This window comes from Carcharodon carcharias (genome assembly GCF_017639515.1).
Source record: "Carcharodon carcharias isolate sCarCar2 chromosome 37 unlocalized genomic scaffold, sCarCar2.pri SUPER_37_unloc_1, whole genome shotgun sequence".
NCBI classification, from domain to species: Eukaryota; Metazoa; Chordata; class Chondrichthyes; order Lamniformes; family Lamnidae; genus Carcharodon; species Carcharodon carcharias.
The window spans coordinates 3210219-3223098 of NW_024470758.1; the positions used below are offsets into that span (position 1 = coordinate 3210219).

At 46.6% G+C, this 12880-nt stretch overlaps 1 protein-coding gene across 1 annotated transcript; it reads left to right on the forward strand.

Annotated features, from left to right (window-relative positions):
• The first annotated feature begins 8040 nt into the window (after nucleotides 1-8040).
• On the forward strand, nucleotides 8041-12516 carry gpha2 (glycoprotein hormone subunit alpha 2). Its single transcript, XM_041181919.1, has 4 exons — nucleotides 8041-8127; nucleotides 9890-10011; nucleotides 11154-11338; nucleotides 11545-12516. The coding sequence occupies exons 2-4, from the start codon at nucleotides 9900-9902 to the stop codon at nucleotides 11641-11643; spliced, it is 396 nt and encodes a 131-aa protein (XP_041037853.1). The 5' UTR covers nucleotides 8041-8127; nucleotides 9890-9899; the 3' UTR covers nucleotides 11644-12516.
• The last annotated feature ends 364 nt before the right edge of the window (nucleotides 12517-12880 follow it).

Here is a 12880-nt window from a genome sequence, read left to right on the forward strand (position 1 = left end):
TTAGTTTGGGATTGATACAGGGCAAAGGAGAGAGCACGGGGCAGTGGGATTAGTTTGGGACTGATACAGGGCAAAGGAGAGAGCACGGGGCAGTGGGATTAGTTTGGGATTGATACAGGGCTATGGGGGGAGAGCAGGACAGTGGGATTAGTTGGAGATTGATACAGGGCTATGGGGAGAGTGCAGGGCAGTGCGATTAGTTTGGGACTGACACAAAGCTATGGAAGAAATAGAAAACAATGTCATAAGATCGTAAGATTTCTGAGTAGCTCATTCAGCCCATCGAGCCTGCTCCGCCATTCTTGGCTGATCTGATTGTGGCCCTAACTCTGTTTTCCTGTCCGTCCCCCATAACCCTTGACTCTCTTGTTGATCAAAAATCTCTCTAACTCAGCCTTGAATATGTTCAATGACCCAACCTCCACTGCTCTCTGGGGAAGAGAATTCCACAGATTAATGACCCTCTGAGAGAGGAAATTCCTCCTCAGCTCTGAATTAAATGGGAGACCCCTTATTTTGAAATTGCTACCCCCCACCACTCCCCCACCCAGTTTTAGATTCCCCTTCAAGGGGAAACATCCTCTCAGCTTCTACCCTGTCAAGCTCTCCCCAGAATCTTATATGTTTCAATAAGATCACTGCTCATTCTTCTAAATGCCAATGAGTATAGGCCCAACCTGTCCTCACAAGACAACCCCTTCATCCCAGGAATCAGCTGAATGAACCTTCTGTGAACTGTTTCCAATGCAAGTGTTTCCATCCTTAAGCAAGCAGGCCAAAACTGCACACGGTACTCCAGTTGCAATCTCACCTATGCCCTGTTCAGTTGTAGCAAGATTTTCATACTCCATACTCCTTGCAATAAAGACCAACATCCCATTTGCCTTCCTAGTTCCCGATGTTCCTGCATGCTCACTTTTTCTGTGATTCATATACAAGAACACCCAGATCCCTCTGTAGTACAGCATTCTGCAATCTCTCTTTGTTTAAGTAATATTCTGCTTTTCTATTCTTCATGCCAAACTGGACAACCTCACATTTTCTCACAATTACTGGATCTGTCAGATTTTTACTCACTTAACCTATCTATATCCCTTTGCAGAATCTTTGTATCCTCCTCGCAGCTTTCTTTCCTGCTTTGTATCATCAGAAAATTTGTCCACCATACAGTTGGTCTGTTCAACCAAGTCATTAATATAGATCGTAAACAGTTCAGGCTCCAGGGCTGATCGCCACTAGTTACAGTTTGCCAACCCCAAAATGGCCTATTTATCCCCACTCGTTGTTTCCTATTAATTATCCAATCCTCTATCCATGCTCATTTATCACCCCCAACACCATGAGCTCTTATCTTGTGCTGTAATCTTTCATGTGGCATATTGTGAATGCCAACCAAGCTATCATCTGTGCAAAATAAAAGACTCCCCAAACCTTTTGATTTTAGTTGTGATCTTAAATTTACAACCCCTTGTGGACTGGCTCAACAGCCAGTGGAAGTAAATGTTCCTGATCCCCTATATTAAAACTCTTTTGAATCCCTCCAGTTTAATATTGACTGTTATGATTAAATCACCAGCGTCACATAACCTTACAGCAGAGATGAGGCCATTCGACTCTTTAAAGGTTCTACCCAATTAGCCCCAATCCCCTGCTCTTTCCCCATAGCCCTAAAAGTCTCTCCCTTTCAAGCGTTTATCTAATTCCCCTTTTGAAAATCTGCTTCCACCGCCCTTTCTAACAGCACATTCCAGATCACAACAACTTGCGTAGATTATTTTCTCATCTTCTCCCTTTTGTTCGCTTGCCAAAGTGGGAGATCATGGTAATGCCACTGGACTAGTAGTGGTACTGTCACTGGACTAATAATCCAGGGGTTCAAGCTAATTCTGTAGAGACACAGGTTCAAATCCCACCATGACAGCTGGTAGAATTTAAATTCATTTAATAATTCTGGAATTATAAAGCTAATCTCAGTAACGGTGACCATGAAATGATTGTTGCAAAAATCTATCTGATTCACTAATGCCTCTTTAGAGAAGGAAATCTGCTGTCATTACCTGATCTGATCTGACCTACATGTGACTCCAGATCCACAGTGACATGGTCAGTTGTATCAAATTGCTACAAGGTCAAAAGGAAATTTTTGAACCAATTTAACACCCATATTCAAGAAGGGAGGGAGACAAAAAGCAGGTAACTATAGGCCTGTTAGGTTAACATCTGTCATTAGGAAAACGTTAGAGTCTTTTATAAAGGATGTAGTTAGAGCATTTAGAAATACATAATATAATCAAGCAGAGTCAGCATGTCTACATGAAGGGGAAAGCATGCCTGACAAATTCATTAGAATTCTTTGAGGAGGTAACAAGCAGGATAGATAAAGGGGAATCAGTGGATGTGATATATTTGGATTTCCAAAAGGTGTTCGATAAGGTACCACACATAAGGCTACTTAATAAGGTACGAGCCCATGGTGTTGGGTGTAGTATATTAGCATGGATAGAGGATTGGCTAATTAATAAAAGGCAGAGAGTTGGGATAAGGGGGCATTTTCAGGTTGGCAACCTGTAACTAGTGGAGTGCCATAGGGATCAGTGCTGGGGCCACAATTATTTACAATATTTATTAATGACTTGGATGAGGGAAGTGAATGTACTATCGTCAAGTTTGTAAATGACACAAAAATTGGTGGGAAGGCAAGTGGTGAGAATGACACAAAGAGTCTACAGAGGAATATAGACAGGTTAAGTGAGTGGTTAAAAACTTGGCAGATGGAATATAATGTGGGAAAATGTGAGGTTATGCACTTTGGCAGGAAGATTGGAGGAGCTGAATATTATTTAAATGGAGAAAGACTGCAGAAAGCTGCAGAACAGAGGGATTTGAGATCCTTGTGCATGAATTACAAAAAGCCAACATACAAGTTCAGCAGGGAATAGGGAAGGCAAATGGAATGTTGGCCTTTATTTCAAAGGGAATGGAATATAAAAATAGGGCAGTTTTGTTAAAACTATACAAGGCACTAGTTATACCACACCTAGAATACTGTGAACAGTTTTGGTCCCTTTATCTAAGGAAAGATAGACTGGCATTGGGGGCTGTCCAGAGAAGGTTCACTAGGTTGATCCTGGGTATGGAGGGATTTTCTTATGAGGAGAGGTTGAGTAGGCTGGACCTATATTCATTGAAGTTTAGAAGAATGAGAGGTGACCTTATTGAAACATATAAGATTATTCGCAGGCTTGGCAAAGTAGATGCTGAGAGGTTGTTTCCCCTTGTGGGAGAGTCTAGGACCAGAGGGCATAATCTCAGAGTAAGGGGTTACCCATTTAAAACAGAGATGAGGAGGAATTTCTTCTCTTAGAGGGTAGTGAATCGATGGAATTCTTTACCGTAGAGGGCTGTAGAGGCTGGGTCATTAAATATATTCAAGGCTGAGACAAACATTTTTAATCAGTAAGGGAATCAAGGGTTATGGGGAAAAGGCAGGAAAGTGGGGTTGAGGATTATTAGATCAGTCATGATCTCATTGAAGGGCAAAGCAGACTCGATGGGCCAAATGGCCTACTTCTGCTCCTACATCTTATGGTCTAATGGATGAAACTGGATGCATCACCTGGCATCAACCTAATCACTGGAAATGACAATGACATGCTCAGTCCTGTCAACACTGCAAAGTTCTCTTCATTAATACCTCGGGGCTTGGGAAAGCTGTCACACAGGCTAGTCAAGCAACAGCCTGACAGTCATACTCTCAGAATCATACCATACAATGTACCAGACATCGCCATCCCAATCCCTGGATAGCTCTTCCCTCATTATCTGGACAGCCCCAGCAGAGTCAGCAGCACAGTGGTATCCAGTTGGGAGTGAGTTGCCCTGGGAGTCCTCAACACTTACTCTGGACCCCATGAAGTCTCATGGCATCAGGTCAAACATGGGCAAGGAAATCTCCCACTGATTACCACCTAATGCCCTGTCCCACCCAGTTGATGAATCAGTACACCGCTACTGACCGAGCTGGTGGAGTTCTGAACAACATAGTGTCCAGACTGGGTCTCTGGCAGATGGAACCAACTAGAAGATAAGTGTATTTGACCTCGTCCTCATCAATCTACCTATTGCAGATGCATCTGTCCATGTCAGTATTGGTCAGAGTGACCACTGCAGAGTCCTTGTGGAGACATAGTCCCGCTTTCACACTGAGGATACTCTGCATTGTGTTGTGTGACACTAACAATGTGGTAAATGGAATAGGTTTTGAACAGATTTAGCAACTGGACACCCATAAGGCACAATGAGCCATCAGCAGCAGCAGAATTAACTGCAATCCATAACCACATGGCCCTGCATATCCCCCACTCTACCATTACTGCCAAGCCAAGCTATCAACCCTGGTTCAATGAAGAGTGCAGGAGGGCATGCCTAAAAATGAGGTGTCAACCGGGTGAAGCTACAACACAGGACAATTTGCGTGCCAAACAGCATAAGCAGCCAGTAATAGAGATAAGTGATGCCACAACCAGCGGATCAGATCTAAGCTCTGCAGTCCTGCCACATCCAGTTGTGAATGGTGGTGGACAATTAAACACCTCACTGGAGGAGGAGGCTCCACAAATATCCCCATCCACAATGATGGAGGAGCCCAGCACATCAGTGCAAAAGATAAGGCTGAAGCATTCAAAACAATCTTCAGCCAGAAGTGCCGAGTGGATCATCCATTGCAGCCTCCTCCGGAGGTCCCCAGCATCACAGATGTCAGTCTTCAGCCAATTTGATTCACTCCATGTGACATTAAGAAATGGCTGAAAGCACTGGAAACTGCAAAGGTTATAGGCCCTGACAACATTCCAGCAATAGTACTGAAGACTTGTGCCCCAGAACCAACTGTGCCCCCTAGCTAAGCAGTTCCAGTACAGCTACAACACTGGCATCTACCCAGCAATGTGGAAAATTGCCCAGATATGTCCTGTCCACAAAAAGCAGGACAAATCCAACCCGGCCAGTTACTGCCCCATTGATTGACTCTCGATCATCAGGAAAGTGATGGAGATGTCATCGAAAGTGTTATCAAGCGGCACTTAATAATAACCTGCTCACTGACACCCAGTTTGGGTTCTGCCAGAGCCACTCAGCTCCTGACCTCATTACAGCCTTGGTTCAAACATGGACAAAGGAGCTGAATTCCTGAGGTAAGGTGAGAGTGACTGCCCTTGACATCAATTTGACCAAATGTGACCTCAAGGAGCCCTGGCAAAATTGGAGTTGATGGGAATCAGGGGAAAACTCTCCGCTGGTTGGGGTCATACCTAACACAAAGGAAGATGGTTGTGGTTGTTGGAGATCAATCATCTCAGCTCCAGGACATCATTGCAGGAGTTACTCAGGGTAGTGTCCTCAACCCAACCATCTTCAGCTGCTTCATCAACGACCTTCCTTCCATCATAAGAGATAATCTAACCATATGGCTGGTCCAGTTCAGTTTCTGGTCAATGGTAACCCCCCATGTTGTTGATAGTGGTGGATTCAGTGATGGTAATGCCATTGAACATCAAGGGGTGATGGTTAGATTCTCTCTTGTTGGAGATGGTCATTGCCTGACACTTGTGTGGCGTGAATGTTACTTGCCACATGTCAGCCCAAGCCTGGATATTGTCCTAGTCTTGCAGCATTTGGACATGGACTGCTTCAGTATCTGAGGAGTCGTGAATGGTGCTGAACATTGTGCAATCATCAGCGAACATCCCCACTTCTGACCTTATGATGGAAGGAAGGTCATCGATGAAGCAGCTGAAGGTGGTTGGGCCGAGGGCACTACCCTGAGGAACTCCTGCAGTGATGTCCTGGAGCTGAGATGACTGACCTCCAACAACCACAACCATCTTCCTTTGTGCTGGGTATGACTCCAACCAGCGGAGAGTTTACCCCCTGATTCCCATTGACTCCAGTTTTGCCAGGGCTACAAGAGCAGGTCAGAGGCTAGGAGCCCTGGGGTGAGTAACTCACCTCCCGGCTCCCCAAAGCCTGTAAGTCAGGAGTGTGATAGAATTATAAGCAAAAACAGAAACAGAAATACCTGGAAAAACTCAGCAGGTCTGGCAGCATCGGTGGAGGAGAGCACAACTGACGTTTCGAGTCCTCATGACCCTACAACAGAACTAAGTAAAAATAGGAAAGGGGTGAAATATAAGCTGGTTGGTTGGGGGGCGGTGGGGGGGTGGGGGGGGGGGTGCGGGGGTGGAGGTGTTGTTAGGACAAGCAGACCGTGATAGGAGGAGATAACCAAAAGTTGTCACAGACAAAAGGACAAAGAGGTGTTGAAGGTGGTGATATTATCTAAAGGAATGTGCTAATTAACGGTAGAAAGCAGGACAGACAAGGTACAGATAGCCCTAGTGGGGGTGGAGTGAAATAATACTAAAAGGGCATAAAAGATAGAGATAAACAATGGGTGGAAATACATTTAAAAATATTTGAAATAGGTGGGAAAAGAAAAATCTCTATAAATTATTGGAAAAAACAAAAAGGAGGGGGAAAATCGGAAAGGGGTAGGGATGGAGGAGGGAGTTCAAGATCTAAAATTGTTGAACTCAATATTCAGTCCGGAAGGCTGTAAAGTGCCTAGTCGGAAGATGAGGTGCTGTTAGTTTGCGTTAAGCTTCACTGGAACAATGCAGCAAGACAAGGACAGACATGTGGGCAAGAGAGCAGGGTGGAGTGTTGAAATGGCAAGCGACAGCGAGGTCTGGGTAATGCTGTGTTTCCAAACGCAGACTGGGTGACTGCTTTGCAGAACACCTTCGGTCTGTCCGCAAGCATTCACTGGATTTCCAGCATCCACAGTCTTTTGCTTTTATATCTGTGTGATGGAATACTCCCCACTTGCCTGGATGAGTGCAGTTCCAACAACACTCAAGAATCTCGACACCATCCAGGACAAAGCAGCCCACTTGAGCGGCACCCTATTCACCACCTTCAACATCCACTCCCTCCACTAATGACACACAGGGTCAGCAGTGTGTGTACCATCTACAAAATGCACTGCAGCAACTCACCAAGGCCCTTTAGACAGCACCTTCCAAACCCACAACCACTACCATCTGGAAAACACACGGGAACACCACCACCTGGAAGTTCCCCTCCAAGTCACTCATCATCCTGACTTGGAAATATATTGGCTGTTCCTTCACTGTTACTGGGTCAAAATCCTGGAACTCCCTCCCTAACAGCACGGTGGGTGTACCTACACCACAGGGACTGCAGCGGCTCAAGAAGGCGGCTCGCCACCACCTTCTCAAGGGGCAATCAGGGATGGGCAATAAATGCTGGGCCCAGCCAGCGACGCCCACATCCTGTGAAAGGATAATATTAACAATCTTAAATGTGTGTGCCCTGGTTACCTCCTGCCAGTGAAAATAGGCAGTCGATACTGCAATTATTGGGTGGGGTGGGGGGAGTGGGGTCTTGTGACACAGTGGCTAGTGCCGCTGTCTCTGAGTTCCAGTCGTACCCCAGCCCTTAATGGCTCAGGAAGGCTTGAACATAGTGGTACCAATTTTTTCCAACAGGCACCAGTGTCGGGCAGTGAGAGCGAGAGAGGTCCCTGATCAGCCACATAGCGTTAAGTGCGACTGGAACTCCCAACCACAACCTGTATGGAATAAGTATATGTTGTTACAGCAACTCAGACTCCCTGAGTGAACTCTTCACACATCATCACCACTGCCAGGCGGGGTGGGGGAACCCTTATCATTACCGGTAACTGCCCTGAAAATTCAGTTCCAGTAAAACATTCGAGTGCTCCTCGTGTGCTGGTGAGTGACCAGGAACAACACCTTGGGATGGTCACCAGACTAGCACAGGTTTTAGTCTCATAAACCTCAAGCTGTCAACAGTTCGACATATAACGCACCACCCGCTAACTTCAAAGGAGAAACACAATGTTTAATAAAAACCTAAGTGGAATGTTCTAACTGGACGGGGGCTGAATGGACCATTTCTGATAGGTTCAAGGAGGCTGGGGGTGTGGAGTGCTCCTGAAGTACTTTATCTGGGATTTATCTCAGCAGCACAGACAGGGTTAGAGAGAGAGAGAGAGAGAGAACAAAAGATTGATCAGTTGCAGAGGTGAGCAAACTTTACTCGAAATTCATTGCGATTCACATCGAGAATTGTCGGTCATTCCGGATTTAGTCTCAAATCTGTGTCCGGGTTTATTCTCAATCTGTCCCGGGTTTATTCTCAGTCTGTACTGGGTTTATTCTCAGTCTGTCCCGGGTTTATTCTCAGTCTGTACTGGGTTTATTCTCAGTCTGTCCCGGGTTTATTCTCAGTCTGTCCTAGATTTATTCTCAGTCTGTCCTGGGTTTATTCTCAGTCTGTCCCGGGTTTATTCTCAGTCTGTCCCGGGTTTATTCTCAGTCTGTGTCCCGGGTTTATTCTCAGTCTGTCTCGGGTTTATTCTCAGTCTGTCCCGGGTTTATTCTCAGTCTGTCCTGGGTTTATTCTCAGTCTGTCTCGGGTTTATTCTCAGTCTGTCCTGGGTTTATTCTCAGTCTGTCTCGGGTTTATTCTCAGTCTGTCTCGGGTTTATTTTTAGTCTACGTCCCGGGTTTATTCTCAGTCTGTCCTGGGTTTATTCTCAGTCTGTCCTAGGTTTATTCTCAGTCTCTGTCTCGGGTTTATTCTCAATCTGTCCCGGGTTTATTTTCAGTCTGCGTCCCGGGTTTATTCTCAGTCTGCGTCCTGGATTTATTCTTAGTCTGTCCCGGGTTTATTCTCAGTCTGTGTCTCGAATTTATTCTCAGTCTGTGTCTCGCGTTTATTCTCAGTCTGCGTCCCGGGTTTATTTTCAGTATGTCCTGGGTTTATTCTCAGTCTGTCCTGGGTTTATTCTCAGTCTGTCCTGGGTTTATTCTCAGTCCGTGTCCCGGGTTTATTCTCTGTCTCTGTCCCGGGTTTATTCTCAGTCTGTGTCCCGGGTTTATTCTCAGTCTGTGTCCTGGGTTTATTCTCAGTCTGTCCTGGGTTTATTATCAGACTGTGTCCTGGGTTTATTCTCAGTCTGTTCCGGGTTTATTCTCAGTCTGCGAACGGGGTTTATTCTGTCTTTACCGGGTTTATTCTCAGTCTGTCCCGGGTTTATTCTCAGTCTGTCTCAGGTTTATTCTCAGTCTGTGTCCCGGGTTTATTCTCAGCCTGTCCTGGGTTTATTCTCAGTCTGTGTCCCGGGTTTATTCTCAGTCTGTGTCCCAGGATTATTCTCAGTCTGTCCTGGGTTTATTCTCAGTCTGTTCTGGGTTAATTCTCAGTCTGTCCCGAGTTTATTCTCAGTCTCTGTCTCGGGTTTATTTTCAGTCTGCGTCCCGGGTTTATTCTCAATCTGTCCCAGGTTTATTCTCAGTCTCTGTCTCGGATTTATTCTCAGTCTCTGGTTTATTCTCAGTCTCTGTCTCGGGTTTATTCTCAGTCTGTGTCCTGGGTTTATTCTCAATCTGTACTGGGTTTATTCTCAGTCTGTCCCGGGTTTATTCTCAGTCTGCATCCCGGGTTTATTCTCAGTCTGTCCTGGGTTTATTCTCAGTCTGTCCTGGGCTTATTCTCAGTCTCTGTCTCGGATTTATTCTCAGTCTCTGGTTTATTCTCAGTCTCTGTCTCGGGTTTATTCTCAGTCTCTGGTTTATTCTCAGTCTGTGTCCTGGGTTTATTCTCAATCTGTACTGGGTTTATTCTCAGTCTGTCCCGGGTTTATTCTCAGTCTGCGTCCCGGATTTATTCTAAGTCTCTGTCCTGGGTTTATTCTCAGTTTCTGTCCCGGGTTTATTCTCAGCCTGTGTTCTCTCTTCAGGTTGTGAATCATTCTGACCTTTCAGTGTTTTTTGTCACTCAGGGATTCTGAGATGTCGGGACTCCAGGATCTGAGCATATCCGGACTGATCCTGGTGCTGCTGCTGGTCTCAGTGAGTTTGAGTCCCGACCCTGCGGAGCCAGAGCCTGGCTGTCACCTTTACCGTAAGTAGGGTCAGGGAGAGATGGAGTGGGGAATTCCAAGAGAAGGAGTGAGGGAGACAGAGAGAGAAAAAAACTGACAAAGAGAGACAGAGACACAGAGAGAGGCTGAGAGAGAGAGAGGAGAGAGTGGGATAGAGAGAGACAGGGAGAGAAAGAGAGACAGACACAGAGGGAGAACCAGACAGAGAGAGAGAGGAGGGAGAGTGAGAGAGAGAAAGAGAAAGAGAGAGAGAAAGAGGAAGACAGAGAGAGAGGAGGGTGAAAGACAGAGAGAGCAAGAGAAAGACAGCGAGAGAGAAAGAGAGAGAAAGAGACTGAGAGAGAGAGAAGGGAGTGGGACAGAGAGAGAGAGAGAGGAGGAGAGAGAGAGAGAGCCAGAGACAGAGAGAGAGAGAGAGAGAGAGAGAGGAGGGAGAGAGAGACAGAGAGAGAGCAAGAGGAGGGAGAGAAACAGAGAGAGACACAAACACAATGAGTTGAAGTGGGGGAGACATTTTGAAGGACAAGTACTGAGAGTGAGGGAGAGGGAAAGAGACAGACATCAAGAGAGACAGAGGGAGCCAGAAAGATACGCACTGAGAGTGCTACAGGGAGAATCAGGGACAGACACAGAGCAACAGACATGATGAAAGTGTGTGTGTGAGAGAAAAACAGACACAGGGAGAGGCAGGGACAGGGAGAAAACTGGTGTTGACAGGCGAGGCTGAGTCAGGAGCGAAAAGGACAAAGTGACAGGAATAACTGAGGTTTGAAATATCCTCCAGCCTCTGGTGTAAGTTCAGCTTTGAGTGAGTGTCTTAACCAACCTTGGCAGACTTCATCCAGGGGGAGGTGACACATCTACAGATAGGAACAGGCACCCTGCCCTCCCTCCTGGGGGGGATAGCATTGTTAAAAACAGATCCTGGGTGCTGAAGGGATCTGTTATGAGACATTACCCCCTGGCTGAACTGGCAAACTTGGCTTCAGGTCCATTGAATTCTGTATCTCCAGCAAACAAATGTTGGCGAGGAAGGAGTTGGGGGCTGTGGTGGGAGGGTGTGGGGGAAATGGTTGAGAGGGACCCAATTCCTGTGCAGGGTGCTGACAGGGTAAGTGAGCTGCATCTCTGTTGACCGAGTCTCCGCTCTGCTCCTTTTCAGCTTTTAATGTGACCATCAAGAGCGACCAGCGGGGTACGTGCCGGGGGTCTCAGCTGATCCAGGCCTGTGTGGGTTACTGCGAATCCAGCGCTTTCCCCTCCAAATATTCGGTGCTGATGGCGAGTGGCTTCAAACACAACATCACCTCTGTATCACAGTGCTGCATCATTCGCAAGATGCAGAAGGTAGCCACGGTCAAACCTTATAACACGTCCAAACCATCCTCATCCCGCTGACTCTGTCTCTATCTCTCTCTGTCTCCACTGTTCTATCACTCGCCGCCCTTTCTCTCTCATTCCTCCTCCCCCCCCTCCGTCTCTACCTCCCCACCTCTCGCTCTCCCCTCTGCTCGAATGATGGCTCTGACAGGATGGATTCCTTTGTCTTCCAGGTGAGAGTCAGGCTGTTCTGCGGCCCCAGGAGAGAAGAGATCGAGATCTTCACGGCCAAGTCCTGCTCCTGTGACATGTGTCGACTGTCCCGATACTGAGGACCTCCACGCAACTGCCCCCCAATGACCCCCCCCCCCCCCACAACAGGGCATTTCTGACTGTACTGGAGCCCAGGATCCTCAAAGACTTTCATTTTTATAGCACCTTTCACAGCCTTGAGATGTCCCAGGCTACCTTGCAACCAATGAAGTACTTATTGAAGCGTAGTCACTGTTGTAATGTAGGGAGCACGGCAGCCAATCTGCGCACAGCAAGATCCCACAAACAACAGTGTGGTAATGACCAGATCATGTGTTTTTAGTGATGTTGGTTGAGGGATAAATAAATATTGGCCCCAGGGAGAGTTCCCCTCCCCTCCTCCCCCTCTACTGCTTCTCTTCCAACAGTGGCCATGGGGCAAAAGGGGACATTGGTTTAATGTCTCATCTTGAAAGATGGTCCCTCTGACAGTGCCGCACTCTCTCTGTACTGCACCGGGAGTGTCAGGCCTGGATTATGGGCTCGAACCCATGACCTCGGAGAGGGGGTTGGGGGGGTGGTGGTGAGGGAGTGATACCAGCTTGAGCTGTGACTGACACCTGATACTTTAAAAGGCGGAGCCCAGATCTCTGGGTGGAAATGATCTGTTGTCTCATTTGGCAACATCACATTGAGCTAGGATTAGATAAACCTGGTGCCCCCAGACTGTAACGTGACTCCGGGACAGATCTCCTCTACTCTATTCCACTGTGACTCAGTTACTTTATACTGCATTTGTCACTGAACATCGTGCGTGACTGTTAATCAACCCTTGTACCATTCACCCTTTACTGAGGCCTGTGATGCTTCTCTCTGTGGGAGGATTGCTGTAGAAAGATCAAATATTTGTGCAAAGTCTATTGTTCCTGGATCAATAAAATTCAATCACAGTAGAGATCGAGTGTGCCTGGAACCTGTTCAATGTCGCCAGTATTGCCGAAAAGAGAGACGCGTTGATGAAATTTTTCATCGTGTGCTCATCTGGACAAACACAAGAATGCCAAATTTCAAACAAACACAATTTATACTACAGGAGAAAAGTGTGCCGATTGGTTGGCCATTCAACTCTGATTGGCCGAGGTGTTGCCATGGAGAAAGCAACAGGGAACTATAGGCTCGCCAAAATCGGGGAGTAATTCAAAAAAAGGCGCAAGGTTTGAACATACTCCTTTTGTTTGCAGAGGACGGGTCCCTGTACTTCTAGCAAGTGTAAGTAAGCATGATTATCTTAAATTGGGGGTTGTTAGTGTAGCTATT

Excerpts from the sequence above, each read along its gene's own strand:
- gpha2 (XM_041181919.1), top strand. The coding sequence starts at position 9,900 with ATGTCGGGACTCCAGGATCTGAGCATATCCGGACTGATCCTGGTGCTG. Across the intron at positions 10,012-11,153 it reads GCCTGGCTGTCACCTTTACC|CTTTTAATGTGACCATCAAG; the intron begins GTAAGTAGGGTC and ends GCTCCTTTTCAG. Across the intron at positions 11,339-11,544 it reads TCATTCGCAAGATGCAGAAG|GTGAGAGTCAGGCTGTTCTG; the intron begins GTAGCCACGGTC and ends TTTGTCTTCCAG.